The sequence below is a fragment of the Enoplosus armatus genome, chromosome 13, assembly GCF_043641665.1.
Source record: "Enoplosus armatus isolate fEnoArm2 chromosome 13, fEnoArm2.hap1, whole genome shotgun sequence".
NCBI classification, from domain to species: domain Eukaryota; kingdom Metazoa; phylum Chordata; class Actinopteri; order Centrarchiformes; family Enoplosidae; genus Enoplosus; species Enoplosus armatus.
Genome location: NC_092192.1, coordinates 7,758,587 through 7,781,104, shown reverse-complemented (window position 1 = coordinate 7,781,104; position 22,518 = coordinate 7,758,587). Strand labels below are relative to the sequence as shown.

The following is a 22,518-nucleotide window of genomic DNA, read 5'->3' as shown; positions in this document are numbered from 1 at the left end:
TTCGCAGTATTTTGAGGCTGTCGAAGAGGAAACATTATTCCAGTTTTGTGGAGATATTTTAAGGCACCAGTATATTGTTTGAATAACTGTCATGTTCCTTGGTCCTATTGAAGTCACATCATTTCACAAATCCAGTGACAACTTGGACAGAGACATGATGTTTGTCCACTTGTTCGCCTCAAGCCGGATGTCAGTGCTGCTCCTTGTTCAAGGGACCACCGGAGACTTCCTTTCCTTCTCCTTTTCTTCACTGTGTGTGAGTGTATAAGGTGTCTTCTGACAACATCTAGAGTAAAAAAAACACAGTGATACAGTGAAGGTTATGATTCACAGAACACAGACCAACAACAGTGCTGTCAAGGCCTGTTTTTAAACTTAATGTAGGCGAACCACCAGCTGGGCCCAAAAGAGGAGGGATAACATTTTTTGTTATCATGTATCAGATGCCTTGTCTACTTTTAAATATCTATTGAAGTGGCACCCACTACACATACTTATTTTATGCTCACCCTTCACTACACACCTCACAAAGTTTTTTTGTCCAGCATAGGTTGTGGAAACTGGGCTAGTGGGGGAATGCTAAACAGCTTAGCATAACAGCTAGCATGGCTCTGTCCGAAGGCAACAGATCCACCTAAAATACGCCTACCAGCACCTCTTAAACCCACCCTTATTAACACTGTACATCTTGTTTGTTTAATCTGTGCGAAAAACAAAGTGTACAGACATAAGAACGGTATCGACCTTCTCATCAAACTCCCAGCAAGACAGCGATAAAGCGTGTTTCCCAAAATGTCAAACGATTCCTTCATGTTCAGTCGGGGTTGTTATAGTGTGTTGTTTGTTTGCCTTTATCTGGTTCTGTGTCATTGTGGCTGTGGTGGGTATATATTTCAATATTTCATAATAGCCAAAAGAAAGGGCTCTGGTGGGTGAAAGCCTGATGAGGCAGCGTTTGGACTCTGATATTAGGCTGCCAGCCCAGAAGTTACTTATTGAGCAACTTCAACTTATCATCTTTTTCGGGTGAGTTGAGCTGGACTATAAAACAGTCAAAGGGCAAATGTTTTCGTGATTAAGTGTGTGTTCATAATACGTTAATCATTTTAAAATGGGCACTTGAGCAACAAATTAGTTATTTATTTATTATGTCCTATATATTATTATTTATTTATTTAAGGATTCAATAATTATTTTACTAAGGAAAAAACTAGGAATGAAAAAACAGGACATTGTTATTAACTAAAACAGTAATAATTACATGTAAAACTAACAAAAGTAAAATTTTAAAAATCCACATTATAATTATTAAACCCTCTCAAACTTAGACAAACTTACTCAACAAACTAAGCTCAAATCAACATACAGTGTAAATTGAGATCTGTACAAAAATATAAACTTATGACCAATCCAACAAAGTTTGACAATCTACAGTTACGCTAGGAAACTTCCTGACAGGTAGGTGCAGTCTTACCCGGGGAACTGCTGCATGTGAGTGATGGTGTCGGGCAGAGGCATTCCATAGCTCTCGGGCAGCAGGAGACTCAGCAACCCAGACAGCAGTGTAAGGGTTCCCATGAGGATGTAAGGCAGTGCAATGGAATAGCTTCCTGTGGCAACACATCAAGGGAAGAGACTGTGAAAAACAACCCTGGTCACAATGGTACCGTAGAGCAGTTAAAAACAAAAAGACAAAAGGTGGAGAGAGTAGTTTGAGGTGGCTGCATCAGTAGTTTAAATCTAATCCACTAAATCGTCAAAGGAACTTCTAAATTTTAACTGAAAGCTTTGGGGATTTTCAGCACACTGGTCTATTCGATCTGAGTGCTAATCAAGCCTGCTTTTATGTTTTTGTTCTAGTGAGTTTTGTTCTTGTTCTTTTGTTTCTTTAGAGGCACCAGCTTGTTAGCCCCTTGTTTCTAACAGAGTTTAGTGCAAGTCAGCAGGGAGAGAAACAGCCTTTCAGTAATTCCATTCACTTCCATGCATTGGAACATTTAAGTAGCGACAAATCAGATAAAAACCCCTTTCGACCGAAACGTTCCAGGTACTATGGAACCAGAGGAACTAAAAAGTGTATTTTGCGCGTTCCTATTTGCGTTTCCACCACAGCTGAAGAATTGTGGGCAAATTAGACGACATGGTCAATATAATATAGTGAAAAAATATTCATTTTGCATTTGTCTTTAATTTCAGTATCATATTTAAACTCTAAATTGATTCAGATTATGGTATTATAATTCTGGACCCCTCATGAACTTTGTTTGTACACTTAGGATACTTGCCTAAATACTACCAAGCTCGCACAGTGATCAACAGACAGCTCATTAAGATGAGGGGCGGGACATGAACTTACTGTACTTCAAGCAGACGTAAGAACATCCTTACTTAGGTAAATGAAGTATGGGGCAATGATGCTGCCTATCCTGGAGGCCATGGAGCAGGTGCCCACAGCCGTATTCCTCAGTACGGTTGGGTAGAGTTCTGCCGTGTACGCGTACACGATAGCAAATGCTGTCGTCACTGCAAACTTCCCCATCATCTCGAGTGTTATGGCTAGATAAATCAGGTCTAGAAGGAATAAAGCATTAGATTGTTAGAGGCTACACGTGAGTTAAATACGCCGAACATTCAAACAAACGTTCAAACAAATTCTGCTTGGTGGAGAGAAATGAGAATGTTTCATGTGAAAGGGTATCTACATGTATGTATCTGCTTACATGTGAGCATATAATGATCGAGCATAAACGAAAAAACGAGAGAACAGCAAAAATCAAGGCTATGTTAATCTAGTGTTTCCCATTGGAGTGTCATACCTGCTGGTATGAGCTGTATGAAGAGGAGAAACAGTCCTCCCATGAAGAGGGTTGAGAAAAGACTCAGTCGTCTGGAACACCAGCGAAACATAACCCATGACAAAGTGTAGGCTGGCATCTCTACCACGGCCGACAGGAAACAGTTGAAGTACGCGTTGCCGTGAAGGTTTGCCGTGTTCAGGGAAAGGGCAAAGTATGCGATGGTCACGGTGTTCCTGTGGGGATAATTGTTCACCATAAATATCAAATATCACTACAAGATGTTTATAATCTTTATAATTTAGTGTTGCTCTGTGGTATGACACAACAGTGTAGTCAGAAACAATGAAATGAGCGTCAACAACTAGTTTTATCAGTGATTCTTTTTTAATTATTGTTTTGGCCTTTCTGCTTTACTCAATAGGACAGTAGAGAGAGACATGAAAGGCAGGGGCTGGATTCAGACCTGCGCTGTGCACTCCAGGTGAGCTACCGAGGTGCCCCTTATCAGTGTCTCTAGTCTAGAGACACTGAAAATCTATCGTACTGTAAATGTATGCGTACATATAAAATTTATGTGAATAAAAAGAAGTAGAGGAATAGAGGGACACCTTGTTGACACTTTTGCTGAAGTAGCTTAATGGTGTGGGTAAAAAATATGTGGTGATGTTCGTTTTTGGGCGCAGCAGGCAGCTACTCTAAGAAACCCCACTGTACACTACCTGCTCAGCACTAAACGCTAGACAAAGTTAGAGACCAGCTGGTGAATATAGTGGAGCATTTGGCAGCTTAAGAGCCAGATATTTCCCTCAGCAATTAGTTTTGCTGGACAGCTAAACAGGGCTAAAAGGAGAGTGAACATTGGACATCAGGTGGACACTAACATGACTAAATAAACGTACGTTACTACAAATCTGCTGGATGTGTGAATAGGTAAGTGCTAACAACTTCCAGCCATATCAGCTTAGAAGGTGATAATATGGATATAATGATAATATGAAATGTAATAGCATATATAAATAACAGTTGCTTTCTGGAAACACTGAAACTATTTTGTTTTTAAAAACCTCACAGTTGAAGGTGGCGCAAACTGGTCAACAAAGACGGCTTCAAGTGTCCCAGTGACAGGTTGAGAAGAACAACAACAAAACAAGTCCAACCTCTTCTATGGGGGCTGTGGTGAAAATCCAAAAAAGCCTTCTCTTCTGATGCAGTTTTTGTTTCTGATACAACAGTATTGAATCATGAACAAGTAAGAAATGTAACAAAAAACGCTTTGGGATATTTTTAAGAACTGGTGCAGAGAATATAAGGAAACTACCAATCAGGGATATCTGGGTGCAGAAGTTATTCGCAGAAGAGGTGGAAATCTGACTGTGAGAGAGATTTATAAAGCAGTTAAATATACTAAATGAATTAAAACCTTGAGCTGTAATGACAGATGTTAGATCAGAAAAACATCCTTGATTTTTTTCACTGAATAAAGTTAGTAAATCCATCAACTGTAGAAAAAATAACATGCAACTTAGAGCTTATCTACTCTACTCTTGTTTTCTCTAAAAGACGAAATGGAACTGTTTCGAAATCAAACAAAAATCAAAACTGCATCTGTTTTCAGACTCAGCAAGGAAGTGAGAACAGGGATTATACCGGCATACTGTGCAGTTACATAAAATCTGATTTTGATCTTAGTTGCAGGCTTCACAGCACCTGACAGGTCATTATTTGTTGTTAGTGAAATGGACTGACATGCGGTCGAAGGTGATGCATGAACAGGCTGAAACTGTGTGCGCATGTATTGTGTGTTTTTTAACAGCGTGTGTACAGTATATGTCTGCATGTCTGTGTGTGCTTAGGTGTGTGTATTTGTGCGTGCAGGGTCACTGTGCTGAATGTGGAGGTCAGATGGGACAGCAGGGACTCACCAGACCAGCCACAGCGTGACAGAGATCCAGCGGATGTTTCGAGAACGAAGCAGGTCACAGATGTTGTGGGGCTTCCTGTCCTCAGATTGAAGTTCTTTCTGTGGGGCAGCAGAGCACGTGGAACAACAAACACTCAGCAAGCAGAGCCATCAGTCTGGAAATCATTTCATTAGAGAGAAGCTTGTGAATGCGTGGCCACTTGCTGAGCGAGCACATGCATGTGCAAGTGGTACCCAAACACCGGGATCAGGATTAATGGAGGCAAAAGTTCAATGTGCAATGAAAATTTGAGGGGGCAGAAATACCTGTAATAATTAAGAATAGAGCAAGACCGATCAATCGGTGAGTTAGCTTATTGCAGAGATATCAGTGTCAGTGTTTATGTTGGCAATTTGAATCGCATGAAGATTGTTTATGTTAAGGGCCGTTTATGTTTTGTTCCTTCTTCCCGTTCACATTTTGTTTCAGTCAGTGCTGCTACTGTTAGCACAGCTGCCATATTATGATTGAAATGCATTAATGTGACTGCTTTCACACGCATGTTAACCTGCGCAACCAAGAATTCAACATTCAACAGGACTGATGTGACATGCAGAAGGAAAACAACATCATCTCCTTCAGTCCGCTGCCAGTTTCCAGCGGTGAGCAAGAGGCAAAACAAAGGCAAATTCCGATGTTTGTTTGGCTCTATGTATATCAAGAATGTAAAAATGTTCCTATATAACAATATGGCAACATTTAGGACATGCATAGATAAACACAGAACTGGGCTGTTGAGTGAATTGTAAAGCATGATTTATATATCTCTGCAAGTTATGTTTCTTTTATCATTCAAAGTGATATTGATTTAACACAGAGAGGGTTCATTGTCTGTTTCTCAAGTGGAAAGTGCAGGACAACATGCGTCTACACAGAGGAAAGGTCATGAACGTGGTAGTTTTGTTTCCAGAAGGAAGTTCACAGGTAAGAAGGTCATGTGTCAGAGAGGCCAGCTGGGTGGAAGAATGAAATGCAAAGAAAGATGCATTTTTACAGTTACTTTAAAACAATCTGCTCTCATGCTCAATGCATAGCTGCTTTATAATTTTGACAGACAACTGTGACTCGATCGATTTATATTATAAAATGAAAAATATCTTGATTTTGAGCAAATATTCAATACTCAATAGCCCCACACAACATATGTGATTACAAATAATCACATAATTTAAGTTGCAGGTAAACATACATAAAACCTGTCCCAATCTAGTGTACAGCAATATAATTGCCCTTAGAAGAAACAAGAGCTTGGTGTTTGTACATAAATGAGTCCACCAAAGTGAAATTCACTTTGTAATACAGGGAGATTTCCTTTAATCATAAAATAAAAAAATAAAAAAGTTTGTAAGTTGGATATTTAGGTAAATTACTCCAGCATCAGACAGGAACCTGTTGGATGAATCTTGACTCCGCAAAGTCTCTGTCAGCTGCAATCAGATTGCACAGAACAGTAAATGATTGCATGACACTGGGCAGTGAACCCTAAAAAGTTTATGCTCATTCCCACTCCCCATCTGAGAAGTAAATGAGCCAAGAGAAATTTAATTTACAAGACAACCAGAATCAGCAGGGAGACGGGTGTAAAGTCATTAATGGCTTAGGTATTAATATTATAGGGTTACATATTGGGTCCTCTTTCGAAGAAAAAGCCAAATTCATTGTCATTCCCCTCTCATCCCCTTGAAATGAAAGAACAACAAGTGTCAATATTTCCTATTCTCAGTAATGTAGTGATAACTCTTCCTCAGCCTAATTAAACATAGTTACATTATCAACACTACATTACCCAGCATCTGTATTAAGACTTTTTGACATATTTTGTATAGTTAGTTACAGTTAGAGTCAAAGATTCCCATTCCCAGGCATTCCCATGACTGTCAGAGCATCACTATCAGAATCAGAAGTACTTTATTGATCCCCGGGGGGAAATTATACAAATTATTCACTGATGTAGGTCTTTGGAGCTTTGTCTGTAAACCAAGGATGATTTTCATCGAGCAGGTGAGCTGCAAGATCTGAACAGCCAAAAATCGTCTCCAAGCAGTTGCAGTCGAACCCAGTTTTAAGAGAAGGCAAGTAACTTTAAAGCTGAAGTCACATTCACAAGAAATGCTGACAAAGAGAGACACATTCGAGACGACCTCCCAAAATATGCTAAAAGAATAATAAGTCATGATTTTCTGTAATGTAAAATACAAATAACTTAATGATAAACTAAACTCTGAGTAACAGTCACCCAGGTGCCCAGCAAGTTTTTCAGTGCAATCTCACCTGTAAAGGACCAAAGATGACGGGCGGAGGCTCGATTTTGTTCCTCTTAGCAGCATCTCTCATTATGGCCTCGGCCTCATTCACTCTTCGCTGAGAGAGGAGCCACCGAGGAGACTCTGGGATGTACCTGCCTCATTACACAACAGAGGGGACAGAGAGAGAGAGATAGACGGAGGGTCAACACTGCCTCTATAAAAGTAAATACTACCTAACACCAGCTGTAAAGCCTTTATTAAGTTGCTATAGGCCGGTGCTGTGTAGGGGTGGGAATCACCAGAGGCCCCACGATACGATAGTATTGCGATAACATGCGATATATTGTGATTTACTACCATTTTTCAACAGCAAATTATGTCCCCAAAAAGAAAACTTTAGAAAACATGTTTTATCTAATTAGATAAAGTTTTCAGTCTGTTCATCTCACTTCAATCATTTATATAGCAGCAAAATGGGATTGTCAAGCAGAGAGACTGACCAACACTGTCATGAAAACCTGTCATGTTGCACCTGACAAACTGTTTGTATTACAGTCTACATCGTCCAACTTAAAGGGGACCTATCATGCTCATTTCCAGTTCTATGTTTTCATTTTGTGATTCCGCTTTGCATGATTCACAGTTCAAAAAAGTCCTTATTCATCTTATACTGGCCCTTCATGCAGCCCCTTCGTTCACCCTCTGTCTGAAACAAGCCGTTTGAGCTCCTGTCTCTTTAAGGCCCCCCTCCCTAAAAGCCCACTTTCTTCTGATTGGCCGGCCGAATTCTTTAGTCTTTAGAAGAATTTCCAAAGGCAAACTGTAAACCTAACGTTACTAAGCAACACTGACATAAACATAAACATCTCGTCTGTGCCTGGAGCAGAGATACCATATAAGGACATCCTTGCCTATCTGACATCAGATAGACAAATGTTGCAGATCATTACTTGTAATCATAACACTGGGGAACAATTTGAAAAAAAATTTCTGTTGAGTTAGATTTTTATTCTGATTAAAACTAAAATTGGCATGCTGATTACAAAATTGCAGTAAGTTTTTTTCTAGCACGTCAAGTTTTTTCTCCACAGTTTACCCTCCAGATAAGCAAAATTCCACTGATTAGCTGTAGTAAGACTTGCCAGCTGATTACGATTGGACTCATCTACAGCTATGTGGCAACTTGTTTGTGCAGTCACAATTGAGACAGTGCGGTGAGAGGTGTGTGCAGCTCCCAATAGGTCAGTACTATCACACAGATATCTGTTAAGTACAGTATTTTTCATATTTTTTAAGAAAACGGGGATCCTCTAGTTCAAAAACTTGACGTGATAGAGAAAAACTGAGATCAGTTTTGGATTCCGCACCCAGAAATTAGTTAAAAACAGCTGTCAGACCTAACTCAACAAAAATTGTGTTCCCCAGTGTAATCAATGCAACTAATTATTATTTTTATTATTGATTAATTTGCCGAGTCTTGTATTCATTTAGTTTATAAATTGTACAAAAAAGTTTCTGGAATCCAAAGGTACGTTTTCATATTATTTGTTTTGTCTGGCCAATAACCCCCAAAAAATATTCACTTTATGATAAAAGAAGACTGTGAAAACCAGCAAATATTCACATATGAGAAGCTGGGACCATTACATTTTTGGCATTTTTGTTTAAAATGTGACTTAAACAATGAGTTCTTGAAATAGATGGCGATTAATTGATTAACTGATTCTGTCTATCAACTAATATTACTGTTCAACTATTCATTTCTGCTCTAAAATAATGCAAACAATCTGCCTAGATAGCTTTTTTTGCAAGACTAATGCCGATTGATTGGTTGACAGCCAAGGTGGCAAATTTTCATCTGTTATCTGTGGTCAGATGTTGAAAGGCACTGATAAAAATCTGATAAAATCACATATGACAAGATATGAGAACGATCAGCACACTGGAACAGCCTGAATATATCTACTGAAAGCACTCTGATACCTGTCAGCATTGCAGAAAAATAATTTCTCGACCACAGACAAACACACACCCACCTACCACCAGAGAGGCACACAGAGGAAGCCAGGCAGGGTGAGGCCTAGGAGAAGCATCCTCCAGTCTCTGATGAAGAAAGCAAACAGCGGCAGCAGCATGTAGCCTGCGCCAAAGAAAAGACTCACACCCGCTGTGGAGAAAATAGTCCGAACACGTGGGCCTAATATCTCTGTTCCTAAGCACAGGAGAAATTGAGGGATTCAAAACACAAGGAATTAATTACAAAGTCTTTGCAGTATTTGCATTATCATGAAGAAGTTAGAGACTAATATGTCTGAAGTACCTAGCACAAACGCGGCCACATAATTGGAGATTTGTCCCATCCCGACAACAAAGAACACGGCGCAGAACACGGCCCAGGATGGAGAGAAGACCTGGATGAGCGTGAACACTGTCTGGACTGCCATGGTAACAAACAACACTATTTTTCTTCCATACCTGAAAATGATACAGAGCACAGGTAAATGACCTAGTACTGTGTAGATGACAAGGTCATACTGTACAGTATGGTTCACTCTCACTGCTCTCATTAAACTCATTTCCAGCAGCGGACAGCTATTTACATCTAATACACCCACTGTGCGCTACCTGCCCAGCACCAAACAGCAGACAAAGTTAGTTAGAAAGTTAAACATCGAGCAGCTGAAGAGCCAGATATTTTTCTCCGGAGTTAGTTGAGACATACCCAGAGCTAAAAGGAAAGTGAGTGTTGAACTTATATTATCAGGTGGATAGAAACATGACGCCAATGGGATGATAATGTCTGCTGAAGGTATAAGTAGGTGATTCTTTGTTAGGACATTAGCCATAGCCTGTAGCAGCTAATGTAGCCTCTAGCTGCTAGTCTCATGCAGATGAGGAGCGGGCTACAGAGTTCTGGTAAGCTCTTTTTAACTCCACACGCCCAAAACCCTCAAACTTGTAGTCTCCAGACCCAACCGACTTGATATTGACTTCACTTGAGGCAATTCATCAGATTTCACGCAGCTCTCTTTGGAGCAGCTAAAGGCTTTGTGCACCTTTTTTCACATAACTTGAGATGTGAGCAGGCCCACAACATGAGTGTCGTCCTGGAAATCCTGGAACATTTTATGCAGCTGCTTGATTTTTACGGACACATCACATGTTGCATCTCTTTCTCCACAGTCACAGTCGGACTAAAGGTGTGAAGTTTGACTTCCACCGAAAACAATGCCAGGACAAAAGTTCTTATTGCAAAGTCTTTTTCAGCAATCCACATTCCTGTTGCTGGAGTGTTGTACCTAATTTAAGTTGAAACGCAAAATCTTAACATTAAAATCATTCAAAGATCTATGCATCATCAGTGTGAAAGACTTGTTGCCATGTTGAGATCTGAAAGAGGACTTGGAGTTGAAGGTTAGAGAGGACATGCTGAACTCAGGCACCTGTGCAGATTAGTTTACCACATGCATGGACTTTTGTTTTGGCAGACAAGCGACATGTACAAAAACCAAAGTTCATCTTTCGTCCATAACCTGTCAGAGAGCTGTCCCGAAATGAAGGAGCCAGTGAGAACTCCACAGAAGAAGAGAGAAGAAGTCAGCGGGTTCTTCCACCTGTCATCACACACCAGGTCCCACTGCAAACACACACACACACATGCACACATGCAGTGCCAAGGTCACAGTACATCAAGTGCACAAGAAGTGTTGTGTTACAACCTTATATGGAAAAAAGAACAATCATTTAGGGTTGCAATAAATAATCATAACAATTATCATAGTTATAACAAAATAGACTTCTTCGTTCACTTTCATTGAGCCTGTTCTCAATTTAACGGCGACTCGATTCTATGGTCATTTTTAAGGCTTAATTTCATTTTCACTGGGTATTGAAAGTTGTCTTCATTATTATGTTCAAACACGTATCTAATGAGGGTGGACAAAATATTAGAAACACCTGTGTTTACACGTTTCCAATGGGTAATATCTGCAAGTATTGAGGCATTTCTATATATGGAAAGGATCTCTAAATCTTTTGTGAAATGCAGTCTAGGATATTCACAGTGAGTAATGAAAACTCAGCGATCTCACTGAAATTATATCTGACGGCTATTTGACACATTTACATAAGTATATTATGAAGTATATGTGTTTTAGTGACTTTATACAGAGTAACTTCCTGTAGAAGTCATTCTCCTTCACCGTGGAGGCAGCTGCAGCCTCCTTTGATCGTGTTTACATCGATCCAAATAAAAAAAAACTAATAGCTAGATAATTCAGGAACAGCGCAGGTACACAAACCTCAGATATGATGGTAGAAGTGTACACGCTCCGGTCGTACTCCCACCCGTCCAAGCAGCCTTCTGTTGCCACATTAGACAGGTTGACATCAACGCCGGGCAGCAAGCCTCTCTCCGAGAAACTCAGTATATCTTCAAGTTTGTACCTGGAGCACCTGCTGGGCACCAACGCGCCGCTGCGGCTCTCCTGCTCCAGCGGGATGCTGCTGTCCTTCCATGCGGCGGTGAGGTTGGCGTGCGCGGGGATGCGGCAGCGGTGGGGCGGCGTGTCGGCGAGGAACACGATGGACAGGCCGGTGAAACCGTTAGGGATGATGCTCAGACAGAGGAGGAAAAACACCTGCTGCTGGAAGCGTCCCCATTCCCCGAGGAAGGCGGTTGCAGCTTCATAGTCGGTCATGTTGTCTGTGGTTGCTAGACGCTCCTGGCGCACAATGTGGGCCAGCGTTAAAAGCAGACACGGATGAGGGACTTTGGAGTGTGCATTTCAAAAGCAGTGGTTTTGTTTCAGCCACAAAGCTACCCACCCTAACTGAACCGATCTGTACAGGCGCAACCCGTGATCCAAATGTAGGCTGAACCAAAACACATGCAGTAGTAAAGTCTTCTATCACTTCCCAATAATAAACACTGTAATAAAATGCCACACGATAGTGTCATAAATACTTTTTATGCTGTTAAAGGTTTGTTTACATCAGTACTACAATAAAACAGGCCCAAATTCGAGCAGCTGAGAGACACATGTAATGTCCATGTATGTAGAAATATTATATATATAATATATAACATTTGTTTTTGTTTCAACATAAACAATACAGCTATCAGCTTCAGAACTTACAATCACATGTTGTTGACTCTTATATATATATATATATATATATATATATAATTAAATAAGCTAAACAAGTGTGATGTTACATTTATTTATCCTTCCTTATTATAATTCCATGATGGCAACTTGGAATATAACTTAAAGTTTTCCCACCTTCATCCCATCATCAGTTTCTTCAAGTGTGTTTTCCATTAGCGACCCCTTTACATCTTGTGTGGAATTCCAAATAATTAAAAGTGAATATGAATTAGATCCAATTTGGTTGATTAGCCTATTATGAACTGGTATGAGATCATTTGTCTACAGTAGCCGGTTAGCTTAGCTTAGCTTAGCTTAGCAAAAGACTGGAAACAGCAAGCCTAGCTCTGTCTAACACTAATAAAATCCACCTACCAGCACCTCAAAAGCTCACTAATTAACATGTTATACCTAGTTTGTTAAACAAACAGTACTATGTTTTTGACTATTTCTTGGCTTCGAGCAGTTGCCAGGCAACCAGCAGAGACTCCCTTGCTCTGACAAATTGCCCAACACATAAGCCCTCATAAAACAGCGAATTGTAATTTTAACACGAGTCATGGGTCATAACATGTTAATCAGTGAACTCCACCACCACCACCACCACCACACATACACCAAACTGAAACAATGCCAGACAGAAACCCTTCGTATTTACATAATGTATGTGCTCTTCTTACATGTCACATGCAGGGAAGTCACTTTCCTTCACAGTCATTAAAGCTGTGGCCCTTCCCAGTCAGACTACTAAAACCTGGTGTTAATGGCAAATATTTTACATGCTGTGACCGCCCAAGTTAATGATTATACATGCTGCAGGATGTGCGGTGCCCTGCATTGTAAAGGAAATTAAACAAGCAGATATAAGGGCATTTTAATCTGTATCTACCGTCAGTGATATTAGATAATAAAAGAATAAAAGAACAACTTCAATAGACAGATAGTAGTAAATACACCATCTTTAGAATCAGAAATACTTTATTGATCCCCGGGGGGAAATTATACAGTACTGGTGCTCCCATTCAAGAGTAGAAAGTAGCATCAATTTAGAAATAACAGTATGTACAAAAATATAAAAAATAAGAAATGGAAAATAAAAAATATACACATTTACAATATTTAAGTGAAAAATAAAAGTAAAAAATATATACAATAACAATGTATGTATTGCTCTGTTGCGTATGTGTGTGTGTATATATATATATATATATATATATATATATATATGGCGCTCTATTGTATTCTATCTGTCTATTGTACATTGGGGAGGAATGAGTCTCCCACTGAATGTGCTCTTGTGCCTGACCAGTACATCATGGAGAGGATGTGAGACATTGACCCCTTCTTGAGCAAGACACTTTTTTTGTGCTAGAGGGAAACTGCTGTTTGTCAGGATTTTCACGTGATTTTTGTAACTTGGTTAGAATAAATCATTTAAGCTCATTATCCACTTAGGAGAAACCCGGTGTGGATACAGTCGCTAAGTTACTCCGATATCAAACCTACAGTAGCATGTGAGCATCTTCAGTATTGGTTTTACATGGTTTTCATCAGTAGACTTTTGATTAGCTGTTCCTGAGAGCCATTTGGTGTCCTCACAGATAAAAGACTCCACATGATCTCTAATCTCGTCATGCATTAATGTCCTTAATTACCATTGTGTGGGGGGAAACAAGAATAAACATTTGCATCCTTTAACTCAGTTGAAATATTCCTGATTATCTTCCTGAATGGTGCTTCATGCAAGTACTGATTAAACTGATCAATAGGGTCATTCAGTGGCCTGAGGATGTAGCACAGTAGATCAACATCTATAGTGAATATCAGTATACACAATAAGTATGCAATGAACATATTCATGTAACAGACTAAAATAGATTACTGTAAAAATAAGGGTGTTTTTTTTAAATAAGCCATTTTAGTAGTTTATTCTAAATGTAGTTAAATGAACATATTTATTATACAGTTCAAAGCCTACATACTGGATTGCTGCCATTTCTGCAGAACTGTACGTAAGGGCATGCTTGCCTCTACAGTGTGGCTTAAAAATAGTCCAATGGGAGTCTTAATGCTACTTAGCAACATTTAGAGTACAGGCACGTGCACGTCTTTGGGGGTATTTAAAAGTGTGGAATGCTGTTTAGAGAAAATACAACCTTGTGTTGTGGGGGCTGGGTGGATAGATTGGCCACTCTGAAGCTTTTGATCATTTTTCTTTCAGTTAGTCCAATCAAATCAGTGAGTGAGAGGCCTCTCATTCATTAATCTCAGATCAATGACTCCCCTCTCTGCTCATAAACTGAGAGACAGTGTATCCAGCAGTCCTAAGTCACCCTGAGATGAAGACGTTATCCCCTTGAAAGGAGGTTAAATACTCTTTCAGGACTGGAAACCGAAGTTTTTCAATTGTGACTCTGTCCCACCGAGGGACCAGCTCACTCTGCCCCACAGAGAGCTCAACCCAACCACTAAGCCGAGGACTTTAAGAGGGATACCACGTCTCATACTCTGAAGAATTTCAGAGGATTTTTTTCTCCCTCAAGAGCAGGGAGGTGTTTTTTTTAATAAAGAATGGGAGACTATGATGAAGACACTGCATTCCTTGGTCAGACTGGTCCTTTTTTCTGGACCACATTCTTCCTCCTGAACACAGTTTTTGTCTCAACTGGATTCAATGGACTTTACATTGTCTTTGTCGGGGCAGCTCCGAAACACCACTGTCTCGTTCCAGACGTTAACTTGACTGAGGAGTGGAGAAATGCCATCATTCCCTTCACGATAGTGGATGGTGCGGAGGTGCAGAACCAGTGCAGCAGATATAAGCTGGACGTGGTGAGAAATCTCTCCGCTGAAGGATATATTCCTGGAAGGGATGTCAACCTTACTAACCTGGAGCAGGAGGGATGTTTGGATGGATGGAACTACAGCAAAGAGATCTACCAATCCAACATAGTCACTGAGGTCAGTATGAAAGTGCATGTGTGTGTTTTCTGAGTTGTTACTTATGTGAAATTTCAAATCTGAAACTTTTCAGTTTTCCTTTTTCTTCGTCTTTTGGTTTGAAATATCTGTGTAATTCACGTTTTTTTCACAGTGGGACCTTGTTTGTGACAACCAGTGGAAAGTTCCCTTTGCATCCTCGACTCTCTTTGTGGGATACCTCGTCGGGTCCCTGATCTCAGGCCAGCTTTCTGACAGGTATTTCATCCTTATTTATCCGTGGAATTCCTCTAAGCGCACCCATGTCATAGTCCAATATGAACCGTAAATATGATTATGTATAGCAAGCAACAGCTTTTGTCATTTACTACATACTGTAGGTGTGTTATTTTTGTCTAAGGGGATTTTATCATTCATGAAATGTTGGTGAAAGTTTGGAAAATGGTTATAAAAGTAGAAAATTATGGATTAGATAAGTGAGGATTTCACTGTAGTGAATATTACTGGCGGCTTGGACCTAATAAACTGTGATTTTAATGACAACAGCTCCATCTACTGTTGAAATTGAAGAGCCGCCCACTTTGAAGTCCTCACAAGTCTTGCAGTGACGGGTTCCCAAATATTAAAACAACTTTGTCTTTATTAAATGGTCTGAGATGACAGAAAGACATTCAGCCAAGAGTAGTGTACCGAGAAGGAGTCTACAAGTTGCCTCTGAGGGAAAATTAGTGTAATAATAATGATGGTGAATGGTGTCATCATGTGTACTCAGTTGACAGAAGTTGCCAAGAAGAGTTTCAAATTATTACCATAAGTCCACACAATGATGTCCTTAGTGTTACTGTAACATCTCTTTGTTATGGTTATTTATTTAAATTTTAAATTAAAATGCTCCTTAATTCTAAAATTACAAGTTATAACATTGTGTTTTATTTCAACATTGGGGTACTAGTTGTGTTTCCTGCCCACAGAAAACCACATTAAAGTTAGCTCGATCTAAGAGACAGCTTGTCAGAGGTAGTACATTAAGTGGGTGCTGTAGTTTTCTGCCACAGAGTTGTTGTTCCTGTGTTGTGTACCTTTTCATTGCAGAAAAGCAGGGGGCTCAGAACAGCTGCAGCTGTGAAAACTGTGAGGGGGGGGGCGGGGGATGGGGGGGGGGGGCGCTTTGAGGTTTTAGAGCTTTTTGATCATCGAGTCACACTGACGAGTTCAAAGACTAAAGTAAATCTGTTGAAGAGTATACCTGTATGTAGCTGTATGCAGTTCAGGACAAGACGTTAATATAAACAGTCCTCATGTTGCTCATTTAAACTCATATCTCCTAATGTTCCCTTTTTGAGGTCAAGCAACAAACCAGTCTGTAGTGTTTAGGTTCTGGAGGTGTGATACTGTGGCCGTCTGAAGAGACTTGATTGAGAGAGAAGGGAAGAATGAAAAGAATACATGTCAGCCAAAACATTTAAAACAATCCAAAGCACACACAGTGAGGGTTATTGTATAGATCTGCAATGGGTTTATGATTAGCAAAAGGACATTGTCGAGCCTTCATGTAATTACTGGATCATTTTCTGCTATTTAACTTACCTAGAGTATAACAAAAAATGTATAAACTGTAGTTCACAAACCTTGAAAATATGTCTTGGATTGCAGTAAGTCACAGTGGCTCCTGATCAAAAGTCATGTGGCATGATATCAGCATATTGGTTGGCTGTTGCATTGACCTAGTTGCAAAAAAGTTTGAATTCAATGCAACTAAGTTGCACGCGGCTTCCCACTCCAGGGAGGTACCGAATTCAATTTAGAAACATACAGCCAAGTTTCACAGGAAAAAGTTATTGCTTTGGCTCTGTACTCCAACACATCGGATATGAAACAATGACGATAAAGTGCTGACTCTCAACTTGAATTTGAGTGTGTTTAAATGTACAGTAATCGCCCTATTGCTTTTCAAGAATTATCCGCTAGGGGCGCACTGTTTTGGTCAGAGTAGAAGACACGCCGCATCACTGAGACAGACCAAACAGCAGATGGTATCAATGCGCCATCTGCTGTTTGGTACAACGTTGTTTCTACCCTGTTCTCTACCTGCCCGCTACACCCTCATTAGCCAAAATGTCATTATCAAAAAGAAGAAAAGTGGATACAGAGTGTAGAATTTTCCAAGAAAAATGGACCACGTCTTATTTATTTACGGAGATACACGGGAAACCTTTGTGCTTGGTGTGTTTGCAACAAGTGTCGGTACTTAAGGAATATAATATTCGGCGCCACTATGAGACTCTTCACGGCGAAAAATACAACAGCTTATAAATTTTCAGCATGCATTGTATGTGTATGTATGTTTCATGTATGAAGTTTACACAAGTTGAAGTTTACAGGACAGGTGAATACTTTCTTCCTTACACATTTAATAGCACTCTCTTTAGTTTGTAAGGTGTAGGCAGGGATTCAATTTAGATTTTATATGCACATGCGTAAATGGTTTAAAAAGTCCTTTCTTTATAAGTCTCATTTAATCTTAAAGTGCATTACTATATTTTTCAATACCAATTGCTTGTTAAAGTTTTGTGCCTTTGTACAATCAATGGGATCAGTTGCAATGCATACAGAAATCTGAGGTGTTTCATGAAATGTTTTGTAAAAGAATAGTTCATTAAATATCAAGTTTTTCCTAATGTTCTTGTACTTCTTTACACTAAAACAAAGGAAAGACATGACATTTTTGTTATTTCTAGCTGAGTATGCTACAATTTTAATGGTCTGGCCCACTTGACATCTTCCTAGGCCGTATGCGGCCCGCGATGTGAAATGAGTTTGACACCCCTGCTTTAAACACAGTTGTATTTAAGTCAGGTGCCCAGTGAAGAACATTCTTTGGTTTGGCCATAAAAAAACTCATTGTCTTCAAATTAGGGGTTTTAGCATAAAAAGGGACAAAGCAACCACAAACATGTCTCATATTTTCTAAACGCATTGTGTCTGTGAATCACTGTCAATGATATACAATTCTTTTCCATTCAGGTTTGGCAGGAAGAAGGTAGTTTTCATCTCTCTTGCGGCCCAGTGTGTCTCGGTCCTGCTTCAGTCCTTCTCTCGTTCATGGAAGATGTTCTGCATCATGTTCCTCTTTGTTGGAGCCTCCCAGATTTCCATCTATATTTCTGCCTTTGTACTAGGTATGAACTCTAAAATACTCCTCAACCTAATCCTAATAGATAATTTGATTATTTCAGTATGATTACTGTCCACTGGTATATCTTTTTTTAATCTCTTGCTGATAACTCTAAACATTAACATTTTATTTTATCTTGGACAGGAACGGAGGTGTTAAGTAAAACTATGCGAGTGGTCTTCACAACTCTCGGGGCCTTTCTTTTCTATTGTCTCGGGTACATGACACTACCCTGGATTGCATATGGCATCAGAGAATGGAGGACTCTTCTTGCGGTTCTGTCCGCAACTGCTGTTGTCTACATCCCACTGTGGTGGTATGTTTCCCACGATACTTTCAGATTTTTAAACGAATATCTTGTGCATGAATATAATGTTCCCATAGTCTGCTTTTATGGTTTAACAGATATGATTATAAATTGCTTGTGCAGGTTCATTCCAGAGTCTCCTCGGTGGCTGATCACTCAAGGAAGAGTGGAGGAGGCTGAGGCCATAGTGAGAGATGCTGCAAGGAAGAACAAAGTTGAGGCACCATCGATCATTTTTAAAGAGTCTGAGGTGTGTTTCTTTTCTAGATAATATCTTTGTGACATTTTAATTATAAAGTCCCTTATACTTTACTAAAAATAGTGTCTTCATATCTGATTATGGGAATGGAAATGTCCTCAGCTTTATGTAATATACAAAGTTATGTCTAAAAATAAAAAAATGAATCCCTTATAAAGACTGCATCAATTGGTCCTTGGCTGAAATCTAAATTGAATCTGCAACATATTTGACATACTCTGTGTGCAATCCTGGAAAACTTAACCACATGAATTATCTTGTTTTCACTGGTTTTAGCTACAGGGATTATCTCCCAGCAGGACTTACACCATGCTCGATATTCTGAAATCCAAGAACATCAGATGCATCACACTGATGTGTCTCCTTTTGTGGTGAGTGGTGGTTGTTTTTTTTTCCTCATTCTGACAATAAATGAAGGTTATCATTCACACTTTGTACACCTTTGTTTATTTAATGATGATATCTGTCCACATGAATATAAATGAACCAAGTAACAACAACACATGTACAATGTAAGTGTTCATCCCATGACATTTAATCGATAATATGCCATTCATTCTAGTTTTTGTTTTTCTTTTCAGGATGGCAATAAACATTGGGTATTTTGGATTATCCCTGAACACCTCCAACCTGAGTGGCGACCCCTTCATGAATTGCTTTTTATCAGCGACTACTGAGGTCCCTGCCTACGTCGTTTCTACTTGGCTGCTGAGGAAATGTCCAAGGAGAGCGCTTCTCTCATCGTTCCTCGTCATTGGAGGAGGAGTTCTTCTTCTCATCCAGTGCATCCCTGATTGTAAGACTTCTTTTGTTGTTATGAAAAATTTCAGTCTGACAACCTGTCTAACACACACACACACACACACACACACACACACACAGCGATTTACGCTATAAAAGTTTTCACTTCAGCTAAAAAGTTAATGGCCGAGAAACCCTCACCACAGCCATGGGGGTGATGAGTGTCTTAATTTACATGGCAGCATGACATTTATAGGGTGAGTTCACCTAAATTACAAAACAACAACAACATCTCTTCCCAGAAACAGTGTCCCTGTTACTCTGGATATTCCAAAGGACACTGTTTATATAGGGACTATTTCTTCACTGTAGAAAGTTTAAAACAAAAATGTTCCAAAAAGTGTTCAAAGTAAAGTCTGTGGATTATCCAGATTAATGGGGACACTGCTTTTATAAAGGCATGTTCCTGTTGATTATTTACAATGTTATAAGTTCTCCAAATGAAATCTCCATTGTATTGGAGGTGGAGGCACAAATCACAGACATCTCAGCCAAAACATCTCCATGACTTAATATTACTAGAGGTAGGTGTGAAAATAAATACATATTATACAGCTGTTCATTTAATTTGCAGCAATGTGTTTTCAGTTGAAAAGCTGCTCTATTTGTACTAAAGCTAAAAAAATACATTCTACATCCGTGTGACCCTTGTCCAGTCATAAATCTCATTCTGTCCTCCTTTTTTTTTCCTCGGTCTTGTCATTTTTTTCTTAAGAGGAGATAATGTTCGACCTATGGCGTAATGTATAGCTTGTCACAAGGTGCCTGGAAAGGCTGGTTCCAAGAAGAGGGTTTTATCACATATGTAAATTACTGGCGCTGATTGTGCAATTCAGATCCATACATTGAGGATATGGTACATGGTGTCAGCCAAAGCACTTTCACAGAAACGTGGAAACATAATGAATACATAAGTAGTATGCCCCTTCCAAGAAGAGTGAAGCAATATCTGTTTCTCCCTCTAGGCAACTAAAGGAATTTCAGAAATGTACTTTTCCTGTTATCATCTTTTTCCACACTGGCAATGATTGAATTTTCTACACTAAACCACCAAGTACGTGCAGTTTGCTGTATGGCAGTAATATATAACATCAGATGGTACTTCCGAAGCTATACATTAAACAAACCCACGTGAGCTTAGCGACATGACCCTTCCACCATCACCCAAACAACCCCCCAAAGGGATATAATAAACTAGTTACATGATGTTTTTGAGTAATAAGGGAGGAAACATTTATGCTCCTGTATGTTCTATAATGTCCTGTTATATTTTTCAAGATGATAAAGAAGCCATACTCTACTGTAAATGATTGCATCCTCCAATCAATTAATTTGTCTGAAATGCATTAAAGAAGGTTCAGTTGAAGTACTAAAGATTAGGTCACAGAAGAGAGGACATTGTTCAGGCACTCTTAGGCAGAGTAAGAAGAAAAGTTCTATTTTTAAAAAGTTCTATTTATTTCATCCGGCATGTTGGTTAAAACGCCTACTGGTTTCAACCTCACAGGGTCATCATCAAGGCAGAAAGGCCTTCATATATCTTTCTCTGCCTGAATGTTTTATGTTCTGTGACCTGGATCCTTGGACTTACTACATGTGATTGAGCACCTGGCCTGTTCTTCTATCTTCTATCTTCTCTCTATCCTCCTCAGCCCTTCAGTATGTTGCTCTGGCACTGGAAATGACTGGGAAGTTTGGCTTCACCATGGCTTTCAGCATCGTGTACATCTACACCGCTGAGATTTACCCCACCGTACTCAGGAACGTCGGCATGGGAATGTGCTCCTCTGCTGCACGCATTGGCAGTATCACAGCTCCTTATGTCATCTATTTAGGTATGTAGATGTTGAGTGCAGTATCTCACAAAGATGCAGCATAGTCACTGCGCTGTACGGTATGTTTCTATATATTCAAGGAAAAGTTTGTCATTTTCTAATGTAGAATTTTGCTCCTTTGTTATTTACAGGTACTTATAATAAGGTTCTGCCTTATATTCTCATGGGAAGTCTCACAATTGCCTCCTCTGTGGTGAACTTCTTCCTCCCGGAGACCCTCAATAGAGACCTTCCAGAAACAATGGATCAGATGCAAGAATGTCAGGGGTATGTGCATTTCACTCAGGTCACTGTAGTTCACACGTTTCTCCGGTAACCATTACAACATAATTTACAACGCACTTGATTAGATGAGATAAACGCACTGACTCAGTCAAATACTGCACAATTAACTTTGAAGTTACAGTGGTTTTAGTGCTCGTTCTTGAAAGAAAAAAGGTCCAGATTGGTTGACTTACTGATATGACAATGCATATCTTATTCTATCACGCTGACTCCATAGTAGGCTATGGTTACCTTAAAAAAAAATACAGAGTTCAAAAAGAAATGTGCCTAGTTTTAATCAGTCAGTCAAAATAAAAACTTATAGTAAAATGAAAGAAAAGAGAAGTGGAAATTATAAATATGTCAACTGCCGTTTATGTATTTGTGTTAGCTGTTTTGCTCATTTTCTATTTTTAACATGGTGTTTCCTTTGATTACAGGTTGTGCAATGGACCCAAAAAGAAGAAATATGTAGAAAATGGAGGGGGGTGCCACCCACCCATACAACATGAGGCCAAACCTGATTTGCAAACTCTTAATCCGTAGTTTTTCTCAACGGCCTTGCTTTGCTTTTAAGACAGACAGATAAGCAGAAAGAAAGAACATTTCTCTTGCTTGAAAGTAATGATCTGAAATCTGAAAATAAAATCCAAAACATGCACGGCCAAGAACTGTTGGTTTTTTATTATTTTTTAAAAACTCTTTATTTTTTTACTCAGTTGATGCCTGCTAATTCAAGATTTTTTTTTTTAGAAATGTTGTTTTTGAAAAATGTTTAGATC

The 22,518-nt window shown here is 39.4% G+C and overlaps 2 protein-coding genes across 2 annotated transcripts; one reads left to right on the top strand and one right to left on the bottom strand.

Moving 5' to 3' along the window:
- Positions 1 to 207: 207 nt before the first annotated feature.
- On the bottom strand, positions 208 to 11,705 carry LOC139295015 (organic cation/carnitine transporter 2-like). The gene is made up of 10 exons (XM_070917066.1): positions 11,307 to 11,705; positions 10,539 to 10,642; positions 9,326 to 9,480; positions 9,046 to 9,217; positions 7,031 to 7,157; positions 4,721 to 4,818; positions 2,817 to 3,031; positions 2,389 to 2,571; positions 1,475 to 1,610; positions 208 to 286 (listed from the first exon to the last, which is right to left on the bottom strand). Exons 1-10 carry the CDS (start codon positions 11,703 to 11,705, stop codon positions 208 to 210), a joined length of 1,668 nt encoding a protein of 555 aa, XP_070773167.1.
- Positions 11,706 to 14,726: 3,021 nt separating this feature from the next.
- slc22a5 (solute carrier family 22 member 5) lies at positions 14,727 to 22,282 on the top strand. The gene is made up of 10 exons (XM_070917101.1): positions 14,727 to 15,116; positions 15,250 to 15,353; positions 18,120 to 18,274; positions 18,415 to 18,586; positions 18,701 to 18,827; positions 19,119 to 19,207; positions 19,418 to 19,632; positions 21,290 to 21,472; positions 21,604 to 21,739; positions 22,177 to 22,282. Exons 1-10 carry the CDS (start codon positions 14,727 to 14,729, stop codon positions 22,280 to 22,282), a joined length of 1,677 nt encoding a protein of 558 aa, XP_070773202.1.
- The last annotated feature ends 236 nt before the right edge of the window (positions 22,283 to 22,518 follow it).

Coding starts and splice junctions, on each gene's coding strand:
- LOC139295015 (XM_070917066.1), bottom strand. CDS start 11,705: ATGACCGACTATGAAGCTGCAACCGCCTTCCTCGGGGAATGGGGACGC. Junction 9,481..10,538: donor TCGGGACAGCTCTCTGACAG/GTTATGGACGAA, acceptor TATCATTTTCAG/GTATGGAAGAAAAATAGTGT. Junction 9,218..9,325: donor TGTGGCCGCGTTTGTGCTAG/GTACTTCAGACA, acceptor TCCTGTGCTTAG/GAACAGAGATATTAGGCCCA.
- slc22a5 (XM_070917101.1), top strand. CDS start 14,727: ATGGGAGACTATGATGAAGACACTGCATTCCTTGGTCAGACTGGTCCT. Junction 18,275..18,414: donor TATTTCTGCCTTTGTACTAG/GTATGAACTCTA, acceptor TATCTTGGACAG/GAACGGAGGTGTTAAGTAAA. Junction 18,828..19,118: donor TCATTTTTAAAGAGTCTGAG/GTGTGTTTCTTT, acceptor TTTTAGCTACAG/GGATTATCTCCCAGCAGGAC.